The sequence below is a fragment of the Molossus molossus genome, unplaced genomic scaffold (assembly GCF_014108415.1).
Source record: "Molossus molossus isolate mMolMol1 unplaced genomic scaffold, mMolMol1.p scaffold_m16_p_13, whole genome shotgun sequence".
In the NCBI taxonomy this organism is placed as follows: domain Eukaryota; kingdom Metazoa; phylum Chordata; class Mammalia; order Chiroptera; family Molossidae; genus Molossus; species Molossus molossus.
In genome coordinates this window covers 71,799,214-71,823,439 of record NW_023425348.1, presented here as the reverse complement: position 1 = coordinate 71,823,439, position 24,226 = coordinate 71,799,214, and the positions used below count along the sequence as shown (strand labels likewise).

General features: G+C 35.8%; 1 protein-coding gene across 9 annotated transcripts in view; it reads right to left on the bottom strand.

The window, feature by feature from the left end:
- Window positions 1-369: 369 nt before the first annotated feature.
- Window positions 370-24,226, bottom strand: part of QSER1 (glutamine and serine rich 1) — a 63,302-nt gene continuing 39,445 nt past the window's right edge. For 4 of the 9 annotated variants that reach the window (XM_036258104.1, XM_036258111.1, XM_036258109.1 and 1 more), the window contains exons 5-14: window positions 20,493-20,821; window positions 18,927-19,043; window positions 17,772-17,905; window positions 16,483-16,700; window positions 12,817-12,954; window positions 9,102-9,199; window positions 4,835-4,987; window positions 3,264-3,359; window positions 2,116-2,235; window positions 370-693 (exon numbers count right to left, since the gene is read on the bottom strand). In XM_036258104.1, coding sequence (XP_036113997.1) covers window positions 550-693; window positions 2,116-2,235; window positions 3,264-3,359; window positions 4,835-4,987; window positions 9,102-9,199; window positions 12,817-12,954; window positions 16,483-16,700; window positions 17,772-17,905; window positions 18,927-19,043; window positions 20,493-20,821 — 1,547 coding nt within the window. In that variant the 3' untranslated portion in view covers window positions 370-549. Of the gene's footprint in view, window positions 694-1,553; window positions 2,236-3,263; window positions 3,360-4,834; window positions 4,988-9,101; window positions 9,200-12,816; window positions 12,955-16,482; window positions 16,701-17,771; window positions 17,922-18,926; window positions 19,044-20,492; window positions 20,822-24,226 lie in introns of those variants that run through there. The other 5 variants (XM_036258106.1, XR_004959211.1, XM_036258107.1 and 2 more) reach the window with 5 other exon arrangements.

Sequence of the window (24,226 nt, the reverse complement as noted above, 5' to 3'; positions counted from 1 at the left end):
AAATGTGGCTAGTGATTTCAAACATGTATTTCAAGTTACGTAAATACAAGAGGCTTTAAAAAATATATAAACCATCAGTGATTCAGGTAAGAAAACTGGGGGAGTAATGTAAAGACGATACTTATAACACTATATTAGGAGATGTACTTTGAAATGAAAGAAACCAATTCTGTCCAGAGTTAATACCAGAAAAAAATATGGCTGCTTCCTACTCTTCTACTTAGCGAAATTAATTTCACGATGCTCTCACTGCTGACAGTCTCTTATTTGAGTTACTAAAATGAATTTAATAGGTTACTTTTGTTTTCAAAATAAGCTGCCTAAACAGTTTTTTTTTTTTTTTAACTTTCAGAAATGAAACATTTAACCCTTAAGAGAAACTTCGATTACCGATTATCTTGTCTAATGGCAGGTACAAAGATTGTTGAATTAAGGATTATTGCTTTTAAAAAGATAACCATCAGAAATAAATATGTAAGCTTAACTAACATATTCATTTTTCACTCAATGCTACAATATTTTATTCTCAAATCAAGTCACATGTTACCTTCAATTCTTTGCCAGTTTACTGAGGTTTTGAATTATGAGAAGTTGGCCTGTTAACTCAAACCGAAGACAACAGCAACGGCCACAGAAGCACGCCTTATTTAGGCATGAAGCAGTAATGCTGCTTTCCTGATAGGACTTAAGGCACTAAATGGTGGTAAAATAAACAAAAGTAGGATGATTAACAACTTCTTTAGAATCCTAAAAAAGGAGATATTTAGAAGGACACTAGTAAATTTTTTTCTCAAACAAATAAGGCATCCTGTTGGCAAACACAAAAAACACAAGGTCATGATGAACCTAATACATTCACTGCCTCAGCTAAAGTGCTGGACACACTAACTAGCAAACTAAAGAAGCTACAGTAGCGTATAAAGGTTGGAAAGGCACCCAAAGGAAAGCTCTACCACTTCCAGTTCTAAGTCAGGTAAGCTGTGTTTAACACTGCATGTAGTCTAATTATACAATTTATTCTTTAAAATGTATAATGTGGTTAGAGTTTTGTTTCAACAAATCAGTTAATCAAGTGCTAGTTTAGTAAGAAATTTATTTTAATGAATCAGAAAATTACAGCAGTGTCTAACACAACCCCAATATAAAGCTAAACTAATTCTAGTACTGAATGCATATTCTGGATAACACTGAAGCAAATCTGTATAAACAAAAGGTTACCTCAAGATAGAATTCACAATAGAAATTCCATATATAACTAAATAAGATTTACTGAAAATAATGAAAAGTGTAGTACACATAAATCAAACATTATTTTAACCACATTTTCCTTGTGAAAAAAAATACAACCATTAGTGAAATAAAATGTACAATTGAAATTTTTTCCAAAGGAAAAACAGTATAAAGGAAAATACTTTTGAGATAGGGAAAATAGTATGTCATTGTTTTTTCATCACAATATAATTTGACACAAAAAGCAGTCACAGAATTGCACCAATTCCATATCCAGTTTCCTGAACATGTTAAGAGTAAAAGGAGTTCGTAAAGCAGAATGCAGTTTCTGAATTTTGTATTTTAAATTGAAGATATTCTCATACAGAGTGTCACAGCACACCAGATCTGTTTACATAATGTACAGTACTTTCCCTTTTGTGGCCAGCCATGAATACAAACATATGATTTCTGCCACCTTTCTTTCATTCTGGTGTTTAGTCAGAGTCGGGAAAAAATAATCAAGCTACTTAAGTGTTATCTCTCTAACAATACAGAAAAATTATATTTAGTGCATGCTTCATCATTTGTCAAAAAACATTTCTGAAAATAAAACTCAGTTACCTAATGGTTTACAAAATAGAAAATTCATTCATTAGGATAAAAATGTGGTGGGATGTAGGTCCACTTCTGAAGGACTGACTTCCTTGGCAGCACCTGTCCTTCAGCAGAGGTCAGGATGCAGGCAAGTTCCATGATCAAAGCAGGTGTGCCTGCAGGAGACCTCTGCTTGACATTTGATTATCTGAGGCCCTAGACCCACTCTGATCATCCCCTCCACCATTTCATTAGTGCTATAAAATAGATGGAACTTTTGTGGAAATGTTAGGAACATTTCTGCTGTACATGATTTAGTAGTTCTCCAAATTTTTCAAATAGGTCTTCTACCCATTTTACATTTTTCATACAAAGTTGAACAATTTCTTCCTGTCCTAAATCTTCATTTTTTTTCTGCACAGAAGAGATCTAAAATAAAGAGAATTGCCACATTAGCTTATACTTATCATTTTATAAGCTCTTAATAAGGGCTTACTATTTCTATATCCTGAATGAAAGGAGGATTTATTAATTCACCTATAAGTACTGATCTTTAAAAAAAAAAAATCCATCCATAGAGAATAATTATTTCATATAAATTTGGATAAAATCTAATATTATCATTTTTGGCTCCATGGGAGCAGGGAAGGTTAGGAAAAGTGGTTCAACTTTCTTAATTCCTTTCGATTGTATTAAAAGCAGAATGACAAAATTTGAGGTCATTTCTTCCTTTCTGAGATTGTAAAAATAGTCAACATACTTTGCATGACCACCTTTACTTCCTTCTTTGCTAAACAGACTTATGAACATCTTTCAATACCAGACCATTATCAAGCACATCAGGACTCACTTTGAGTAAACTTAACCCTTTTAAATTAAGAAACTGATAGTGTTGGTCCAATAAAGGTAGTACTATCTACATTTAAACCCTGAGAAATTAATTCTTATATCCCATCCACAAAGTGGTATTATCGTCATATATAATTTGTGAGCAACTTAAATTATGATATTTAAAAGCTACAATTAAATTTTAACTATCACTTTTTCATGCCAAGGCAAACAAAAAAACCATTTCTCTACAATTAAGTAGGATAGGACCATTTTAGTGATAAGGAGGACAATGAGATATCAGCAGTGACTGAAGTGAATTAAAACAGGATCATTATACATTATAAGAGAAGAAAATACAATAAAGTACCATTTATTATGGCAATGTAAAGCAAGCACTAACACTTAAAACATGATCACTTATAGCTCCTATGAGAGACAGAAAGCCTCGGATTAATCTGAGCACAACACATAACAGGCTCAGAACAATCTTCTAGTCATAATTTACAGGCGAATATAGACACACGTTTTTAAATAATTCTCTTTAGCACATTAAAAAATACTATAGCTACAGTTCCCTTAAAGTTTGGAAAAAACATTCTTTTTAAAATAAATGAAAAAATAATTACCTCATCTTTACATATCAGATAAACATGATATTTATAATGATGGAGTGAATGATACAAAGAATATAACTGTATTTTCTCTGGATCAACAGCAAACTCCTATAATAAGAAAACAGTTTATAGATGTAATTATTTCATGAAGCATCTGAGCTAAGAGTATTTTTACAAAAATATTAGACAAAAAGTGTCAATGGAAATCTTAAAAGTGACTTGCATGGCTAGATAATAGCTTGTATTAATAAGAGGCTTATTCAAGATAAGAATTTAAATTGTATTTTTAAATCTCCTTTTCCTGAATATAAATGTACACTATTTCAAAATATTTAACCATTAAAGAAAAGTTTAAACAATAATCAGAGAAGATGACTTATAAAGTAAAAGAATCCTATAATCTCTTAGTTTAGCGATAAATATGGTTAACACAATGTTGTCTCTTTTTCCATGTTTCCCCCTATGTATAACATACATCAACACTAATTTTGTAATGGAAGGGAATCATACTATATATTTTTTTCTGCAAATATGTATATATTTGCGTATATATACATATATATATATATATTTGCATTTATCTTCAGATAGAGCAGGGAGGGAGAGAGGGAGGAAGAGAGAGAGAGAGAAACATCTATGTGAGAGAGAGACATCAACTGGTTGCCACCCACACGACCCCAACCTGTGCCAGGGACAAACTGCAACCAAGGTATATGCCCTTAGTGGGAACCGAACCTGGGACTCTCTGGTCCGGGGGCTGACGCTCTAACTGCTGAGCCAAACCAGCCAGGGCTGCAACTATATTTTTAAAACTTTAAAAAAAAATCTAGATATCTCTTTATTACATACACCATCCCCCAATATAAATTCAATGAGGGCAAGGATTTTTTTACTTTTTTCAGTTTAGTATCCCTAGTACTTGGAACTGTATTTGGCACACTATAGGCACTAAAAAATTCTTATTGGAAGAATGAATTAGTCTATCACTTTTTCTGAAAAGGTATTAATTTAGACGGTACTCAAAATTGACTGAATCCCAATTTTAATAATTTCGAAGATATGTAATCAATACTGCATCTTATGGAATGTGAGCACTCTCATTTATCTGTATGCATTTGTATCCAATGACAAAAAGCTATATAAAAATATAAATACAAGCATGGGATGATTCCTTGCTTACTAGCCTATTTAAAAAATTTGTGGTCCGGCTGGTGTGGCTCACTGCAACTGAGAGGTCACCGGGAAGATTCCTGGTCGGGTTATATGCTTAATCGATGTTCTCTCATTGTTTCTATCTCCTTCTGCCTTCCCCTCTCTCCCTAAAATCAATAAAGAAAATAAATTTAAAAAATAAAAAAATAAAAAATTTATGAGCACTTTCTGTATGCCAGATACTGTGTGCTAGGCAGAGGGGAAAAACAAAGATGAATCCCTGTTCCTTAGGCCAGAGATGCTCATTCCTACCTGAAAAACTTTTATATTTAACAACAATATAGTAAAATATTTGTTTGTTTCAGTGTTTTAAGTAGGAACTATATTAACAACTGGAAGAGGTATAATTACATCAATCAATATGTACTTACTTGTGCAGATTTAGTGGTGGTTTTAGAAGTCCTTAGAGTTTTCTTATTATAAGTTTTGCCATTCATTTTGATTTTAGAAATAGAAGATCCCCCACTTTTTGCTTTAGAGTCTCGAGTAATTATTGTTAGTTCAGGAAAACTTTCCAAAGCATTCTTTAAAATAAAGCAAAAGTAATTGACATCATAAGAAAACTAATCTACACTACTTACAAGTAGTGTAATCTACACTACTTACAAGCTATTCAAGATGGGAATCTAATTAGACTCACTGTGGTCATCATTTCGCAATATATACAAATATTGAATCATTATGTTATACACCTGAAACTAATATAATGTTGTATGGAATTATACCTCAGTGAAAAAAATGTGAAATCTATTTCCCCATCCCTTGAATCTGGGTTAACCTTATGACATACTTCAAGAAACAGCACGTGAGACTGTGGAAACTCCTGAATAAGGCATAAAGTTCTTTGTAATAATGCCTTTCTGGCTTTAAGGTAGGGGAAAGAGAGACATATGCAGATGCTTTTAACTTATGAGGGGGTTATGTTCTGATAAACCCATGCTAAGTTGAAAATATTGTAAGTCGAAAATGCATTTAATTAATACTGCACTACAGAGCATCATTTTACCCTTGTGATCATGAGGCTGACTGGGAGCTGTGGCTCCCTGCTGTTGCCCAGCATCACAAGAGAGTATCATACCACCTATCACAGCTCAAGAAAAAAAATCAAAATTCAAAACTCAAAGTACAGCTTCTACTGAATTCATATCACTTTTATACCATCTTAAAGTCAAGAAATTAAGTCAAATCTATTTAAGATTCTTCAAAGCTCTACCAACTGAACCACTGTTAACACTGAAACTTGGCCAAGCCTTGGATCAGGGCAAGAACAGAGGAAAACAAGAAGCATTGTAATGTTCCTCTGGCTTCACCACTTCTCTTGCTTCCTTTGACTGTAGAAAAAGCAGCTGTGAAATAAGAGTGTAAAACAGAGTTTGATGAGTTTTCTGACTACAATGACATAGTAGTTATCATTGATAATTTAGTGGCCATATGGCAAAGCCTATTCCTGTCCATTTTTTAAAAGCCACTGGTATATTTATGCCCTTACCTACTTGGCAAATCATCCTGACATGAAAAGCTACAAATAACTGAATGATATTTGTAGCTAAATATAACTAGCTTGAATCGTTTTTAAAAGTTACTAGTTTTAATATTTTGATACTAAAAGGGTTCAAGTGCTCCCATTATATTTATTTTCCCCGTTGTATTTATTATACAGAATGTACTTCTCATTTGATAAACTCAACTGTTTTATAAACAGTTACAATCTTCAAGGATACTCTTTTCCAAGCCCAGTTGAGTTCCCAAGCACCTGGTATTGTGACTCCAACGTCACATTTTTAGACAGATAACCTAATGTTTTAGATATAAGTGTAGGAGGGAACTAAGTTTCATTTAATAGACACAATAGAATTTTTGGCATTTCCTACCAGAGTAAGCTATCATCAATTTCTAGCTTCATTCTCTTAGATTATTTGTGCTTTTATGATATACTTTGGTGCTTTCCTTATAAAACATGCCCAAATTTGAATTATTATTACTATTATTTTTTACAACAAATGTAATTTAAAGACAAAAAAAAAAAAAGGCTCTTCAAGCAGGCGGCAGCGGCAGTGGCTTGTTCAGCAATGGCCAAAATTAAGCTTGAGACCTTCGGGGCAAGGCAAAGGAGGAGCTGCTCTAACAGCTGGACGACCTGAAGGTGGAGCTGTCCCAGCTGCGCGTCGCCAAAGTGACAGGTGGCGCGGCTTCCAAACTAAGAGTTGTTCGCAAATCTATTGCCCGTGTTCTTAGTCATTAACCAGACTCAGAAAGAGAACCTCAGGAAATTCTACAAGGACAAGAAGTAGAAGCCCTCGGATCTGCGGCCCAAGAAAACACGCGCCATGCGCCGCCGGCTCAACAAGCGTGAAGAAAACCTGAAAACCAAGCAGCAGCAGCGGAAGGAGCGGCTATACGCACTGAGAAGTATGTGGTCAAGGCCTGAGTATCGTGAGTCAATAAAGCACAAACTGGCAAAAAAAAAAAAAGGATTCTATACTTGGAAACAATGAACACTAAGTCAGTGGAGATGAAAGGAGAACATTTAAATGATCTTTCTAATAAGCACAAGATAAGGTTTCAGAAGAAAATAGATCATTAACTTCAAAAGGCTTTAGGATTACTAAAATTACCAAGATCATTATGAGAAGTTGGTGTTATTTCTAAATAGAAAATATTTTATAATCTACTGTTTGTAGTATTTTACATCAAATCACTCTAAATTTTAGTACGGTGTGTGTACTGTGGCTTAGAAATGCAAATTGCTATAAATGAAAATTATCAAAATTAACTATAATTTCAAAATTTAAATTTTTTTTCTGTGCAAATAAGAATATAAAAACTAATTTTTTACTTGTTTATCATAAACTATTACATAAGCCTTAAATATCTACTTACTATTTAATTCCAAGTGGTGGCTGTATTTTTAATAAAAATTATTAGAGAACTGGTTTGACATATTTTTTGGTGCTGAAACCCGGGATTTGACCATTTTAAAATGGTTAGCCAAAACTGGTCATTATTAAGATTTAGTAAATCTTTAGAAAACACATATCTGAGAATATTCTCTTATCTCTAAAAACATGGTATTTCCCAAAGGATATTTCGTATGCAGACAGCAGTTAAGCAGAATATACTTGACTTGGAGTCTGTAGATCACATTCTCAGAAATGGGCTTCTTACCAGCTTCTGACACTTTTTTCCCTCTACACGTGTATGTCAGTGAAGAATACAGGACTACTAGTTTGGTGTCAATTAACTTTAAACTCAGTCTCAGCTTTAATTTTCACTTTTTTGTGGAGTTCAGATAAAATAGGGATGTGAAAAAGCTATACAAATTACCCAAAGGAGTTGAAAACTTAAGTCCACACAAAAACCTGCACATGGATGTATATAGCTTTATTGATAACTGCCAGGATTAGGAAGCAACCAAGATATCCTTCAGTAGGTGAATAAACTGGTACATTCAGACAATGGAATATTATTCAGTGCTAAAAAGAAATGAACTATTGAGCTATGAAAAGACAACAGTACCTTGAATACTAAGTGAAAGAAGCCAATCTTAAAAGGATACATACTATATGGTTTCAAATATGTGATATTCTGGAAAAGGTAAAGTGGTGGAGACAGTAAAAGGATAGTGGTTGTCAGAGGTTGGGGGGACAGATGATTCGATAAAGCACAGAGGATTTTTAGGGCAGTGAAACTACTCTATATAATACTATAATAATGGATACTCGTTTTATACATTTGTCCAAACCCATAATTGTACATCACTGTAATGTAAACTATAGACTTTGGGTTATGATATGTCAGTGTAGGTTCATCAGTAGTAAGAAATGTACCGTTCTGGTGGGAGAGGTTGATAACTGGGGAGGTTTTTCATGTGGGAGCAGGGGGCATACGGGAACTCAATTTTGCTGTGAATCTAAAATGTCTATAAAAAAATAAATTCTATTAATAAAAAGAAAGGCTATACAAATGTGCCAAAAATATTCTCCTAAGGCAGATAGACTTCTGTGCTTCTAGATGTTACATGTTATACTCTGAATAAGAAAAGCTGGAGAACATTTTGACAACTGAGTAGCTTCTGAGATAAATTTTCTGAGTTTAGACTAGCTTACTGTTGTTCTATATTTCTGGTAACACCAAAAAACAACTTATAGTGGCAAGATATATTAACAGATATAATTATATATATATATATCTCCTATCATTATGTGAGGATTAATTTTTCTTCAAATATTAGGTAAATCAGGCAAGTAAAGGAAATTTTGATGACCGTGCTAAGAGGACAATTCTAACTATAGACGAAATGTGAAAAATTTGAAAAGGTTTAAAACTAAAAAAGATGGGAAAACATTGGTAGTTTAGAGGAAGTATTTTTTAAAATATTTGGGAATTATTACACACAAGGAATACTAGATGAATATAAAAACCTGGAAAATGAATTCAAGCAGAGAAAAGCAAACAATTAACATTAAGAATATGCTTAATAACAAACACAAGCTAAACAGACTCATAATGAATAAAAATCAAATTTTTATTGGGTAGGAAATTTTATAAAATGGAGAATGACTTTCTTAAATTTTCCTTCCTATTATATTTAAGACTGATTGCCACTGAGTTTGCTAATAAATCATCTGAAGAAAATACCTTGAATGACTGATCCAAATGAAGATTCAAAAGAAGTCTCTTTCGGTTATCATTCAGCATGCTATCTATTTTTTTCATATGAGGCAAAAGTAGCTCATCTAAAACAAGATAAAAATTTATTGTAACAGGATAAACTATCAAAACAAAAAATTGTTAAAATCCAACTTTTTCTCAAAACATTAATATATTAAGACATTAAATTAATTGGCTTATGTAAAGTATTACTTTCAAAAACTAGGACATGAAGTTTTCTGAACAAAAGCTAACTTGAAAAATAGGTTTACAATAACCAAGTGAGAAAGAAACGGCACAGTAGGATATGATCAAGTCCTAGGTTTTACTGGTCTCTGTCACTAAAATTCATTGATGGCGGCGATGTGACCAGTGACTAAGCTGTCCAATTTCTCCAGACCTCATTTACCATCTGAACAATAACAGTATTGCAACTATTACAAGTATTATAAATTTATCTAACATTATAAAATTTTATAAATAATGAGTGTGATATTCTGAATTCACTGTGATTTGGGGCAAAGAAAAAAGTAGGAGAAGGCCCTGGCTGGGTTGCTCGGTGGGTTGGAGCGTCATCCTGTACATCAGAGGGGGTTGCAGGTTCGATTCCCAGTCAAGGCACAGGCCTAGGTTGCCAATTCAATCCCTAATCACTGTTCATGTGAGGAGCAACCACCAATGTCTCTCTCTCTCTCAAATCAATAAAAAAAGCCAGGTCTTCGGGTGAGGATTAAAATAATTATTTTTCACAAAATGATCAAAATTTAGTTTTAAAAACACAACTGAAGAGCTAACATAGTTATTAAAAATCCTTATCTGAGGATATTTTTTCCATTTATTTTTAGAGAGAGTAGGTGGGGGTTGTGGGGGAGATACATTGATGTGAAAGACACACATCAAGTGGTTGCCTCCCACATATGCCCCGACCTCCAGGATCAAACCTGCGACCCTTCGGTGCATGGGTGGATACTCTAACCACTGAGTGACACCAGCCAGGCTCAACATAGTTATTTTTAAAAAAGAGAGTGTGAAAGTATAACAAAGATTCCTACCCAAGACATTTTGCTTTCTTTTCACACCTCTAAAACTTTGTCTTTTAAGAAAAGCATCTTCAGAGTGTAAGTTAATTACTTTGGTGCTATATTAAATATTTTAGGTTACTACACGATTTCTTTCTTTCTTTTCTTCCTTTCAATCCTTACCCAAGGATATTATTTTTATTGATTGTTTTAGAGAGAGAAAGGTTAAGAGAGAAAACATTGATGTGAGAAACATCAATCAGTGGCCTTCCATACAGCCCCTAGGGGAGATCAAACCGACAACCTGGGTATGTGCCTGACCAGGAATGGAACCTCCAACCTTTTGGGATGTGCTCCAGCCAACTGAGCCACCAAGCCAGGGCTAGACGATTTCTAATGACATGTTTTAGAACACTGATTACCTTTAATAACCTTTCCGAAAAATATATATATAATACTCAGGATCTCATTACTAATTTCAGAGATAAATAAAGCCACTTTTTATATATTTGAAATACAAACACAGGCACAATGACCAGTAAAGAACACTTTCTAAGATCACACTATAGCACACCTGATAGTTTTCCTTTACCATTCTAGTAGTGATTAATTCTATTCAACTACTGTAAGAATTACATTTCACAAAAACAGGTTTTATGTATTTGTGGATTATTTTTTAATATGACCATTAAAACCGTTTCCCCTTATACTAAATGGAGAAAAATCAGAAAACAATAAGGAATAGAAAAAAAATCACTTAAAATACAACTATCCAGAAATGACCACTGCGAAGATGTATATTCTATGATGTACGATTTTTTTAAAATATGGTTTTATTGATTTTTTTTAGAGTAAGGCAAGGAGAAAGAGAGAATAGCAATAGGCTACCTCCTGCACGCCCCCCACTGGGTATTAAGCCCGAAACCCAGGCATGTGCCCTGACTGGGAACCGAACCAGCGACCTTAGTCCATGGGTTGACGCTCAACCACTGAACCACACCAGCTGGATGAGGAAGGAGTTTTGATTGAGAGAACAAAACATTTAATGGTAAAAATGCCAACCTGGAAAATTAACTATTATTTTTTTTTATCCTCACCAGAGAACATTTTTTTTTTTTTTTTTTTTTGCATTTATCCTCAGACAAAGCTGGGGGGAGAGAAGGAGGAAGAGAGAGAGAAACATTGACATGAGAGAGACACACTGAGTGGTTGCCACCCACATGACCCCAACTGGGGCGGGGGGACAAACTGCAACCAAGGTACATGCCCTTAGTGGGAACTGAATCTGGGACTCTCTGGTCCATGGGCCAACACTCTAACCACTGAGCAAAACCGGCCACGGCTAGGTTTTAATCATGGTTCATCTACCACTAACTTGTTCTGTAACTTTAGGAAATACATTTCATCTCTTTGAACTTTAGTCTACCAAATTAATGTTTTAGACTGATAATCTCTGACTCTAAAATGATTGATAAACGATTACTGTCTCATATGGTCAAAGAAGCAATGGACCAGAAACTAGAAGACCTTGGATCTTAATCCTTTTTCTGGTACTTGCAAGTCACTTAACCTCCAAGCCTCAATGTTTTCATCCACCAAAATGGATGTCCCCGTTGTTATGGGATTGAAATGGAATAACATGTCAAAGTATATGGAAATAATAAAAGAATATATATTATTAGGCACTGTTGTTGACTTACTACAAACTACCTTATTACTATTGTTTGATCTTACACCCATTCAATCCATTTTGATATAAGGATAATGAAAACTGGCACATTAACCTTTTCATTACTTCTTTTTTTTTTTATTCCTCACCCGAGGATATTTTTCTATTTATCATTTATCACTAGAGTGGGAGGGAGGGAGAGAGAGAGAGACAGAGAGAAAAATCAGTGTGATAGAGCCACATCGACTGGTTGCCTCCTGTGGGACCCAACCAGGGCCGGGTCAAACCGCAACTGAGGTACGTGCCCTTGACCGGAATCAAACCTGCAACTCTGGTCCGCGGGCCGACGCTCTAACAGCTGAGCCAAACCAGCCAGGGCTCATTACTTCTTTGAGTTGTCTCTGATGAAGGCTAACGTAGCTGAAGGCTAAATATTAGTGAGCAACATTAGCTATGTGAATTACAAATTTATTTCATATATCAATTTCTTCCCTATTTTACTGTAAGAAAATAATTACTAAAGGAAGAGTATAAAGGAATAATATTAATGAATATAAACTCAATGCATATACAATTTAACTAATAATAGATTAGAAAATAATTACTCTGTGATATACCTTTTACAGGAAACAAATAGTTTTAATTTTTATACCATTATTATCTGACTCATCTTTCCAATTATTATTGTTATCTGTATATTTCACATAATACAGATACTTAGTGAAATATCATGAGGATGATAAAGATTCTAGAATTGAAAGACACTATTGGGTAGTTACATAATTTTCCCATGAGTAGAAATAAAAAAAATTACATCCAATATAAAGTCGTTCAAATATTCAGACAATTCATGAAAAGATATTACCATTTTACAGAATATACAAATCATGGATTTGTTAACTGACAAAGTATAGGTATATATTACAAAAACCATATATTAAACACATAATTAAAAGACAAGAATAAAGAAGATCCAGAAAGTACTACCAAGAAAGTACTACTTAGCAGACTGTACCATTGCTCTTCTCTAAGGCTTGCATTGTGTCAGGGTCCAAAGCAATGCTAACAAGCAATTCCATGTAACTCTTAAAGGTTTCCTTCATTGCTCTTGTGTTCAAAAAACGAGTGACAAAGGGAGCTGGAGGATCAAATTCTGGGAGGGAGAAAAGATGAAATATTAAATATTCCTTCCTGATAACTTTAAAAACACTTTTCTCTATAACAAGACCCTATAAGCAGGGGAAAGGCTGTAGATAAAATTTCTCAAATTAAGGTTCTCCCACTGTGTCATTAACATCTAGGAGAGAGAATCTCAAAGCTGGTTTGCACATCTCAATCACTGAAGAGCTTCTATTATTATTATTATTACTTTTTAAAATCCTTGCCCAAGGAGATTGTCCATTTTTATATTCATATAGAGTGGGAGGGAGGGGGAGAGAGAGAAAGAGAAACATCATTGTGAGAGAGACAATGATTGGTTGCCTCCCACTGGACCCTTACCAGGGCCGGGGACTGAACTGCAACCAAGGTGCGTGCCCGTGACCAGGATCGAACCCGCAACTCTTTGGTCTGTGGACCAATGCTCTACCGCTGAGCCAAATCCGCCAGGGCTCACTGGAGAGCTTTTAAAGCAAAATAAAATAATAGATTGATTGATTTATTAAAATACACTCTTTTCGGGGTGGGGGGGGTAGTTGCAATGAAGCTTAAATATACTTTATAAAAGGTTCCTAGGTGACTCTGAAGGCCAACATCAGCCCAGCATTTGGAAACATCAGCCTCATCGGAACCTATTTCTCCTCCCTGGGCCCCACCACAGACATCAGCTGCTAGGTCGTACTATCCCAATATGATGGTTTCTCAGTATTTAGATAGTAAAGAAACGGTTAAGACATCCGATGGATGAGTTAATAGATACCTCTTCTTTTTACTTCTACACTTAAATTACTATAAAATTCAAGTCAAGAGCCAAGACATCTTAAAGAAAAATATTTAATGTAAACATTACCCGTACATAGAAAATTTTTCACTCAAATTCAATGGCAAGAACGGCAGGATTAGAAGTGTGTCTCAATTTTTACTTTTTCCCATCCAAATGTATAACTATCATTAGCTTTTTTGTTTTGTTGTTGTTGACAGTTACTACAGATGTCCTCGCCCACCCCACCTCACCCCAACTGACCCACTTCTGATCCCCACCATCACAGCGTTTTTTTGGTACGTACCCCTAGTGAGAACCAAACCTGGGACTCTCTGGTCCGCAGGCCAACGCTCCAACTGCTGAGCCAAATCGGCCAGGGCTCATCACAGTTTTTAACAGTAGTTCTTAGAGTATGGTCCAAGGACTCCTTAGGGCAGTGGTTCTCAACCTTTCTAATGCCACAACCCTTTAATACAGTTTCTCATGTTGTGGTGACCCCCAACCATAAAATTATTTTCGTTGCTACTTCATAACTGTAATTTTGCTACTGTTATGTCTTAGGTGACCCCTGTGAAAGGGTCGTGACCTACAGGTTGAGAACCGGTGCCTTAGGGTCTCTCCCAAGAACTTTTCAGGGGTCTCTGATGTCAAAATTATTTTCATAATAATATTAAGGTGTTATATACCCTTTTTACTCTGTTGACATTTGGAAATGTTGGATAAAACTGCTGGTGCCTTAATTAGCATGAATTTGAAGGGGGAAAAAAGCCAGTTTCACGTACTAGTCCTTGATAAAGCAGGAAAACTTATTAATTGTATCATACCTTCCCTCTTGAGTAGTAACTTAATATTCTTAATATTCAGTGTGATGGAATCAGAGGTACATTTAAAGTACTTTGAAGTATAATGGTTATCTCCAGGAAGATCATCCATGCAATTGTTTGAGTCACAAAATGAACTAGACACTTTTTCCCTTGTGGGACACCATTTTTATTTAAAAGAATGAATGACAGACATAGTATGTCTATTCAGACTTGGGTATTTAGCAGACATTTTCTTAAAAGTTAATGAAGTTGCCCGGTCGGTGTGGCTCAGTGGATTGAGCGTCGTCCCGTGGACTGAGAGGTCCTGGTTTCATTCCTGGTCAGGGCACATGCCCAGGTTGCAGGCTCCATCCCCAGTGGGGTACATACAGGAGGCAGCCGATCGATGTCTCTCTCTCACATCGATGTTTCTACCTCTCTCTCTAAAAAAAATCAATAAAAACATATATATTTTTAAAAGTTACTGAAGTGAATCTGTCACCTCTAGGAAAACAATTAATGTTATCTGTTGCCAATAATAAAATTTGAGGTTTCAAGTGAAAAATTAGAATTCTGGAAAACTTATATCTATCCACCACTCTCCTGATACTTAAAAGACTTTATCAATGAGCCCTGGCTGGTTTGGCTCAGCAGCAGAGCATCAGTCCACGGACCAAAGAGTCATGGATTCGATTTCGGTCAAGGGCACGTACTTCAGTTGCGGTTCATCCCCAGCCCTGGTCAGGGTCATGCAGGAGACAGCCAGTCGATATGTCCCTCTCACATCGCTGTTTCTCTCTCTCCCACTCTATCTGAAGATAAATAGAAAAATATCCTCAGGTAAGGATTAAAAAAAAAAAGATTTCATCAATGAAGACAGTAGTGACATTAATAAATGTTATTTTTGATACTATAAAAATGTATGACTTAGATGTAAGAGCTAAAACCATGAAACTGTTACAAGAAAATATAGGAGTAAATATTCATGAACTGGGATTTGGCAATAGATTCTAAATGACAATGAAAGCATGAGCAATTTTAAAAAATAAATAAATTTGGCTTCATTAGCATTTCAAACTTTAGTGCAGTAAGGGACATTATTAAAAAAGAAAATAACTGCTGATTTATTTCAACCTTTTCATGTTATAAAAGAGATGTAAGGCACAGACAGGTTACCTCGCTTAGCCATGGACAACTGGCTGGCTAGTGGCAGTATGCATTATAGTATGTAAAATATAATATACAGCCCTGGCCGGTTTGGCTCAGCAGTTAGAGTGTCAGCCTCTGGACCAAAGAGTCCCGGGTTCGATTTTGGCCAAGGGCATGTACCTCGGTTACAGTCTGTCCCCAGCCCCAGGTTGGGGTCTTGCGGGTGGCAACCAGTCGATGTGTCTCTCTCACATCCTCATATCTCTCTCTCTCTTGTCCTCCCTCTCTCCGAAGATAAAATGTAAAAAAATAAAATAACTCCTCAAGTAAGGATTAGAAAAAAATTAAAATATAGTATATAATACAGTAGTAGTATGCATTATATAATTGATCAACATTCCATGTATACGGAAGTATACATTATTACATATATTACTATATACAGTTTCAGAGTGGCTGTTTCCTAGGCTTATTTTACTCTTTTAGCATAAACACAAACTCAGAGATTTAGAATTAGAGGACTCTTAGTAAATCATCTGATCTAATCCTCAGTTTACCCAGATGTGAGAACTGGAATTACTAAAGCTAGACCTGAAAGGTCTTTCAGTTAACTGCTTTTTCTATTTTACAAAGCTGTAAGTGTGGGCAAACTGTGCTCAGGGAAAGTGAATTTATTTTTATAAAAGTCTAATTAGGTAGCTAAATCCCCTCCAAAATAAATAAATATTGAATTATCAGCATCACTGTTTCTCCCCATTTATGTAGAAAATTTAAAGTTATTAAGGTATTCATTTCATGGAGAACTCACCCTCATCATCACTACTACTATAGTGGATCTCAGGAGATGAGTCAGATTGGGATGATGAAAATTCTTCTTTCCATTTCTTCCGTTTCTTTGGTGGTGGCTCAGCCTTCACTTTTAGCTGTTTACCTTTGGGTTTCACGGACGGGGCTTTTGTAGTTGTCATTTTTGGTATTGGAGGATCAGAAGTTTTATTGCTATTACTAGGCTTAGCCTGAACAGTTCTGCAATGTTATAAACAGACTTCATTAGCACACTGAAATCTTGTCAAATGAAAATAAATTAGACCAAACAAGAGAAATACTGGACAAGTTTAACTACCTCAACAATGCCTAAAAAATAAAGTCCAAATCCTATACATCTGCAATGCCCCCCAAATTCTCTTGAAATGCATTCTTTCACTACTGACATTCAATATTCAGTTATTAAGGGACTATTAATTCAGACCCTATTTCTTTCTCTTCACTACCCCCTCCCTTTATGAACTCATTTCCCCAAGTATTAGGCTGTACAACAGATGATCAATGGGCTTTGGGAAGTAATAAACTCTTGATAACCACATCTAGCTGTGAACATCAGACTCTCGCATCACAGGTGGTGCAGGTTTTGATGTCGAGACCCAACTGCATCTAGCCTAGAGCCCCTTAAGAAGATCTGCTATATGCTAGTTCGGGAGATTTGAATGGATCAAATTCTATTATACAAATAAAGTGCGCTGTTTCCAATAAGTTGGAATTTTAATTAAACTAGACCTTCCTAGCATTAGATTGAGAATAACTGCTTATATCTCCATTTCCATACTGACCACAGGGAATGTGGCTAGGTCAGTTATCTTCCAGATTCATGCTCAGGACAACAGAGTTACCTTGATATGATGATAATTCTATTGTATACTTGTTTAGTAATATACAGGTCTTAAGACATTTTTTCTAAAAATTTATTTCATTTTAAATTTGACACACCACTGTCATTTTCATTTTATATATAAAAAAAGGTTGTCTTGCTCTGGGTCACAAAAAGCTGGATTCAAACCTTAACTCCAAATTCTTTTTTTCTCACTACACTAGGGTAACACCAAAAGGACTCATCGTCTCACCACAAACACGCATGGGCTTTACAATTCCTGTTTCATTACTTCAAAAGGAATCAATTATTAACTAGAGCACTGAAATTTTAGACTGTATATAATGAAAAAACAAGTCTCTTTCATTGATGCAATTCTTTGTACAAGACATCACCAATAATAAGCCTTCCAATAATTACTACACAAACATAATACATAAGAAAATAAATACCTGATAGTTTGTGAAGGCTTACTTCTTGGCTTTTTAGAGCACACTCTGACATATTCCTTTTTGTTTGTGTTTTCAATGAACTTCACATATATCCTTTTGTATTTACTCTTTGCGTCTCCAAAATATCCAAGGTACTAAGGAAAAACACCACTGAATTACATAATTATAGATTGTGTACATAGAATATTACTTTGTCAGCTTGACTGTCACATAACCATCCTTCAAGTTTTTCAAAATGCATCTCTGGCCAGGCTAATTTCACCATCAATAAAAATAATCCTAGGCTCATTCTTATTTGCAGGCCCATCTATACAAGCAATCTCATTTGGCTAACCAACAGATGCTTACTTACTCAATGCTATTAAACAACTACATAAGTACAAAAGAATAACCTCTGTAAATATTCTGGTAAATCAGGATATTTGACTGGAAGAATAATTAACATTAAGAGTCTGAGCCCATCTGAACTCTTCACAGGCTAGCACTAATTTCTTTCCATTATTAAAAAAGAAAAAGGTTAAGCAATAGTGTAAAGTGATTTAATTTTAAGTAGCTGGTATTTATACATTAACTTTATTTTAAAAGCAGTCCCTAAGAGTATCATATACAGATACACCTAGTTTTATCGTACTTCACAGACACTGCTTTTTTTTTTTTTTACAAATTGAAGACAAAACCTTCAACCAACAAAAAGATTATGACTCCTTCTATTGTGGTGGTCCGCAACTGAACCTGCAATATTACCAAGGTATGCCTGTACTCTGTCATTCAAATTTGATGCTATTTTATATTACAGATGCTCAATAAATAATAGGTTTAAATTTAAATCATTCTAGCCCTGGCCAGTTTGGCTCAGCAGTTAGAGCACTGGCCCACAGACCCTAGAGTCCCAGGTTCGGTTCCCTAAAAGGGCACGTACCACGATTGCAGTTTGTCCCCGGCCCTGGTTGGGGTTATGTGGGTGGCAACCAACTGACGTGTCTCTCTCACATCGATGTTTCTCTCTCTCCCTGTCTCTACCTCTGCTCTATCTGAACATAGATGCAAAAATGTCCTCGGGTGAGGATAAGAAAAAAAAATTTAAATCATTCTATATTTTCCCCAGGGTCACTGTCAAAAAATAGGAAGGGTAGTATAAACAAGCATTGTGCTTACACTATTGGTAGCAGCAAATTCTCTTTGTCCATCTCGAATTTCAGGAATAAACTTCTGTAATAAAGCTTTTTGTACTTTCCAAATAGCTGGCGGTTCTTTTCCTGTTTTTAAAGCCTCCTGTAATAAGCAGAATTCATTACACTTACAAATACTAGCAACATATTCTAGATTTATAGACTCTTAGGGCTTAAAGGAAACTTAAAAACCTACCTAGCTCAACCTTTTATCTTTTACCTAGCTGAACTTTTACAATAAATCTGATAAGTTGGCTACTCCATCTCTGCTTAAATTCTTCCAAAAACAGGGAGCACACCAACATGCAAAGTAGCCCATTACCCTTTTGTAGTTATTGGAAAATTTTCCTGTTGATACTGTCATACATTATTTATGTAATTATATATATATATATTCAAAAAGAGAAACAAATATGCTAAAATATTAACAGCAGTTGAATGTGAATGGAAATAATATAATTTGAATTTTGTACTCACTATACTTTTTAATCCCATCCCCTCTCCATCCCAATTAAAACATAAACCCAGCCCTGGTCAGTTTGACTCAGCAGTTCGAGCATTGGCCCTCAAACCAAAGGGTCGTGGGTTCAATTTCCGGCCAAGGGCACTTACCTGGGTTGAAGGTTTGATCCCTGGCCCTGGTCGGGGTTGTGTGGGAGGCAACCAATCCGTTTTTCTCTTTCACTCTCGCCCTCCCCTCTACTCTATCTAAAAAAAAAAAAAATAATGGAAAAATATCCTCGGGTGAGGATTAACAAAAAACACATAAATAACGCTGGCCAGTTTGGCTCAGCGGTTAGAGGGTCGGCCTGCAGTCCCGAGAGACCCGGGTTTGGTTTCTGCTAAGGGCACGTACCTCAGTTGCACTTTGTCCTCAGCCCTGGTTGGGTCGTGCAGGAGGTAGCCACTCGATGTGTCCCTTTCATGTGGATGTCTCTCTCTCTCTCTCTCTCTCTCTCTCTCTCTCTCTTCTTCTCTCTCCCTCCCACTCTATCTGAACAAAAAATGGAAAAATGTCCTCAAGTGAGGATAATAAATAAATAGCAAGCAAGCAAACAGAAACTTGAACATAGGTTATCTTAAACATAGCTAAAATGTTCTTGTATGAAATTATAATGTTCTACTCATGGTGCTATAACTTGAAATTATGAAAATAAGTCTAAGTGTACTTTTACATTATATTCCTGTTATTTTCCTTAAACTTTAAAATTAGATAATTACTTTCTCAATCTCTTAATAATATACAGTTAGTTGGGAGCCTTGAAAAAAAATTAACATTTGAAAACTGCTTTAATTACCACTATATAAATGCAACATATTCACTAGGCAGAAATACATAAATCTCAGATATAAGTTAAAATTACTTTAAGCTACTTTCTTTTATACAATATCTGATATATACTAGCGATTTTATTATTTAATAACAGAGTAATTGTGAAAATATAACTTTCTGCAATTCAAGCTAGATGCATGCTATGGAAGTTAACATGAAGGCTATCATAGTGTATTCCCACTAAACTATAACCTTTATACCTGTTGACATTCACATCACCTTAAAAGTCTCTATGTCTTCTATCTTTACCACAAACTCATCACGCTCTCTGTATTGGCCTTCTCCTCCACTTTCTGTGTTATCATCATCTGTAAAACCTTCTATGGCAACAGTGTCCTGTCCTTTAGCAAATTGGTTTGAATGAAGACCATCAAGTTCGATGGGCTTTGAAAGTTCTGTAGAACTTTTATTTTCCAGGATATTTCCAGTAGATGAAGTAGAGTAGAGAGGTTCTTGCTTAACTGCACGCACAGTGGTGGTGGAAGTAGTAGCAGTACCAGTAGTATTGGCAGTTAGGCTAGTAGTTGCCACCTGTAGGGCTTCTGAAACTAGATCAAGCAAATGCAAATAAATAATACAGATAATTAAACGTAACAGTTTAAAAATAAACACAATTATTTTTACCATCAAATTATGTAAAACAATCAAAACTGCAGTAAGACCCTGGCCAGTTTGGCTCAGCAGTTAGAGCATCGACCTGTGGTCCAGAGACCAGGGTTCAGTTCCCGCTAAGGGTGCGTACCTCAGTTGCAGTTTGTCCCCGGCTCTGGTTGGTCATGTGGGTGGCAGCCACTCACTATGTCCCTTTCACATCGATGTTTCTCTCTTCCTCTCTCTCCCTCCCACTCTATCTGAACAAAAAAATGGAAAAATGTCCTCGGGTGAGGATAAAAACAAAACTGCAGTAAGAAATTAAAGAATGGTTAATTTTCAATAATCAAAGTGGTGAGAATTACAGACTGAGAACCTCCATTGACCTACACTAACCCTAAGTCCACTTAAGTGGCACAAAGATATTTTTAAAAGAATAGAGACACAAAAGTAAGATAGAAGCAATATAAGTAAGAGTCAGCTAACCAAAGCTGTGAAAAATTCCTAAAAGAAAAGCCAATTAGATGTGGGAAAGAAAAACAATACCCCAAAAATATTTTGAATCAGCACTAGAAGCTATAGAAATAAAAAGGATTATAAAGTAGTAATATGAAAAACTATATGCTGACAAATAATTTAGATGAAATGGACAAATTTCCTAGAAAGATGCAAACTACCGAAATGGACACAAGAGGAAACAACATCTGAATGAATAGTCCAGTGATTCTCAACTGGTGTACCGCATAGTCAGGGGCACTGACGTCTTTAGACTGTCAAATGAAAAAATGGCAGCAGCCAACACAACAATAACCCTCCAGTGTAAATGAATTAAAAGTATACCTATTTCTGTCAGATCAGCAAAAAATGTATCTTTTGGTGTACCACAGAATATTAGAGTATGTGTGCCAAGAGATTTAAAAGGTTGAAAATCAGTGGAATAGACCAATAACAGAGAATAAAAAGTTTAAAAACATCCCACAAAGATAAGCACAGGCCTAAATGGATTCACAGGTGGGTTCTCCCAACAATTTAATGATAATTAATACCAATCAATCCATCATAAACTCCAAAATAAAGGAGGAAATACTTCCAAACTAATTTTAAAAAACAATCCTCACCCGAGGATTTTTTTCATTGATTTTAGACAGTGGGAGGGAGGAAGGGAGAGGAAGAGAGAGAAACATCAATGTGAGAGGCACATCAGTTGGTTGCCTCCCACATGACCTCAATGGGGGCCAGGGATCAAACCTGTCCTGGCCGGTTTGGTTCAGTGCTTGGAGCGTTGACCTGTGGACCAGAGAGTCCCAGGTCCACTTCCAATAGGGGCACGTACCAAAAAAAAAACCAAAAACCAAAACAAACAAACAAAAAAACCTACAACCGAGGTACATGCCATGCCCTTGACCAGAAATCGAATCCAAGACTCTTCAGTCCTTGTGCCAATGCTCTAACCACTGAGCTAGGGTGAAACTAATTTTATAAGACTAGTATTATTCCAATACCTAACAGACAAAAATGTAATGAAAAAACTAGACGAGTATCCCTTATGAACATAAACTCCGAAATCTTCAACAAAATGAGAAAATCCACCAACTATATAAAAAAGTGACCCCAATGGGTTTTATTCTAGGAATGTATACTTAATTTAACATCTGAAAATCAATCAATCAATCATATTACTATAACAAAGGACAGAAACCACAGGATCATCTCAATGGGCACAGAAAACGCATTTGGCAAAAACCAGTATGATGAATAAACACTTTAATGATAGAAAACTCACAACCTAAAAATAGAAGGAAACTTCTTCAACCTGATAAAGGGCATCTATTTATAAAAAAACCCACAGCTAATATCACACTTAATGGTAAAAACTAGATGCTTCTTCCTAAGGATGTCTGGAGAAATAAAATTACAGGCATACCTCATTTTATAGTTCTTGGCTTGTTTGCGCTTCACAGGTATTGCATTTTATAAATGGAAGGTTTGTGGCAACCCTGAGTAAAGCAAATCTACTGACACCACTTTTTCAACAGCATTTGCTTTCTGCATGTTTCTGTGTCTAGTAATTCTCTCAATATTCCAAACTTTTTATTTCTCTCTCCCTCTCTTGTCAAAAGCTGAGACAGGCTGAAAGCTAGGCCTCTTATGCCAAGCAGTTGTGAATGCAAAAGAAAAGTTCTTGAAGGACATTAAAAAGTGCTATTCCAGCCCTGGCTGTTTTGGCTTAGCTGTTCAAGTGTCGGCCTGGGGACCGAAGTATCATGGGTTTGATTCGGTCAAGGGCACATGCCTCGCTTGCGGTTGGATCCCCAGCCCCGGTCAGGGTTGTGCAGGAGGCAACCAATAGATGTGTCTCTCTCACATTGATGTTTCTCTCTGTCTCCTCCTCCCACTCTATCTGAAGATAAATGGAAAAATATCCTTGGGAGAGGATTAAAAAAAAAAAAAGTGCTACTCCAGTAAACACACAAATGATAAAGCAAAACAGCCTTATTGCTGATAGAAGAAAATTTTAGTGGTTTGGATAGAAGGTCATCCCAGCCACAAATTCCATAGCAAGGCCCTAACTCTCTCTAATTCTATAAAGGATGAGAGATGTAAGGAAGCTGCAGAAGAAAAGTTTGAAGCTACCAGAGGCTGTTCATGATGTTTAAGGAAAGAAGCTATCTCCATAACATAAAAGTACAAGTGGAAATTGTATGTGCTGATGTAGAAGCTACAGCAAGTTACCCAGAAGATATAGCAAAGATAATTAACGAAGGTGGCTATACTAACCAACAGATTTTCAATGTTGAAACAGCCTTCTCTATTGGAAAAAGATGCCATCTAGGACCTCCTAGAGAGGGTAAGTTAATGCCTGGCTTCAAATCTTCAAAGGACAGGCTAACTCTCTTTTTAGGGTCTAATGCACCTGGTGACTTTAAGTTGAAGCCAGTGCTCATTTACCATCCTGAAAATCCTAGGGCCCTTAAGAGTTGTGCTAAACCTACTCTGCCTGTGCTGTATAAATGGAATTAAGGCTAGATGACAGCCCATCTGTTCACAACATAATTTACTGAATATTTTAAGCCCACTATTGAGACTTATAGCTCAGAAAAAAAGACTCCTTTCAAAATATACTGCCCAATGACAGTGTAACTCGTCACCCAAGAGCTCTGATGGAGAATTACAAGGTTAATGTTTCCATGCCTACCAACACAACATCCATTCTACATTCCATGGATCAAGGAGTAATTTTGACTTTCAGACTTACTATTTAAGGAATATATTTCATAAGGCGATAGCTGCCATTGATAGTAATTCCTCTCAAGGGTCTAGGCAAAGTAAATTGAAAACCTTCTGGAAAAAAACCCCCCATT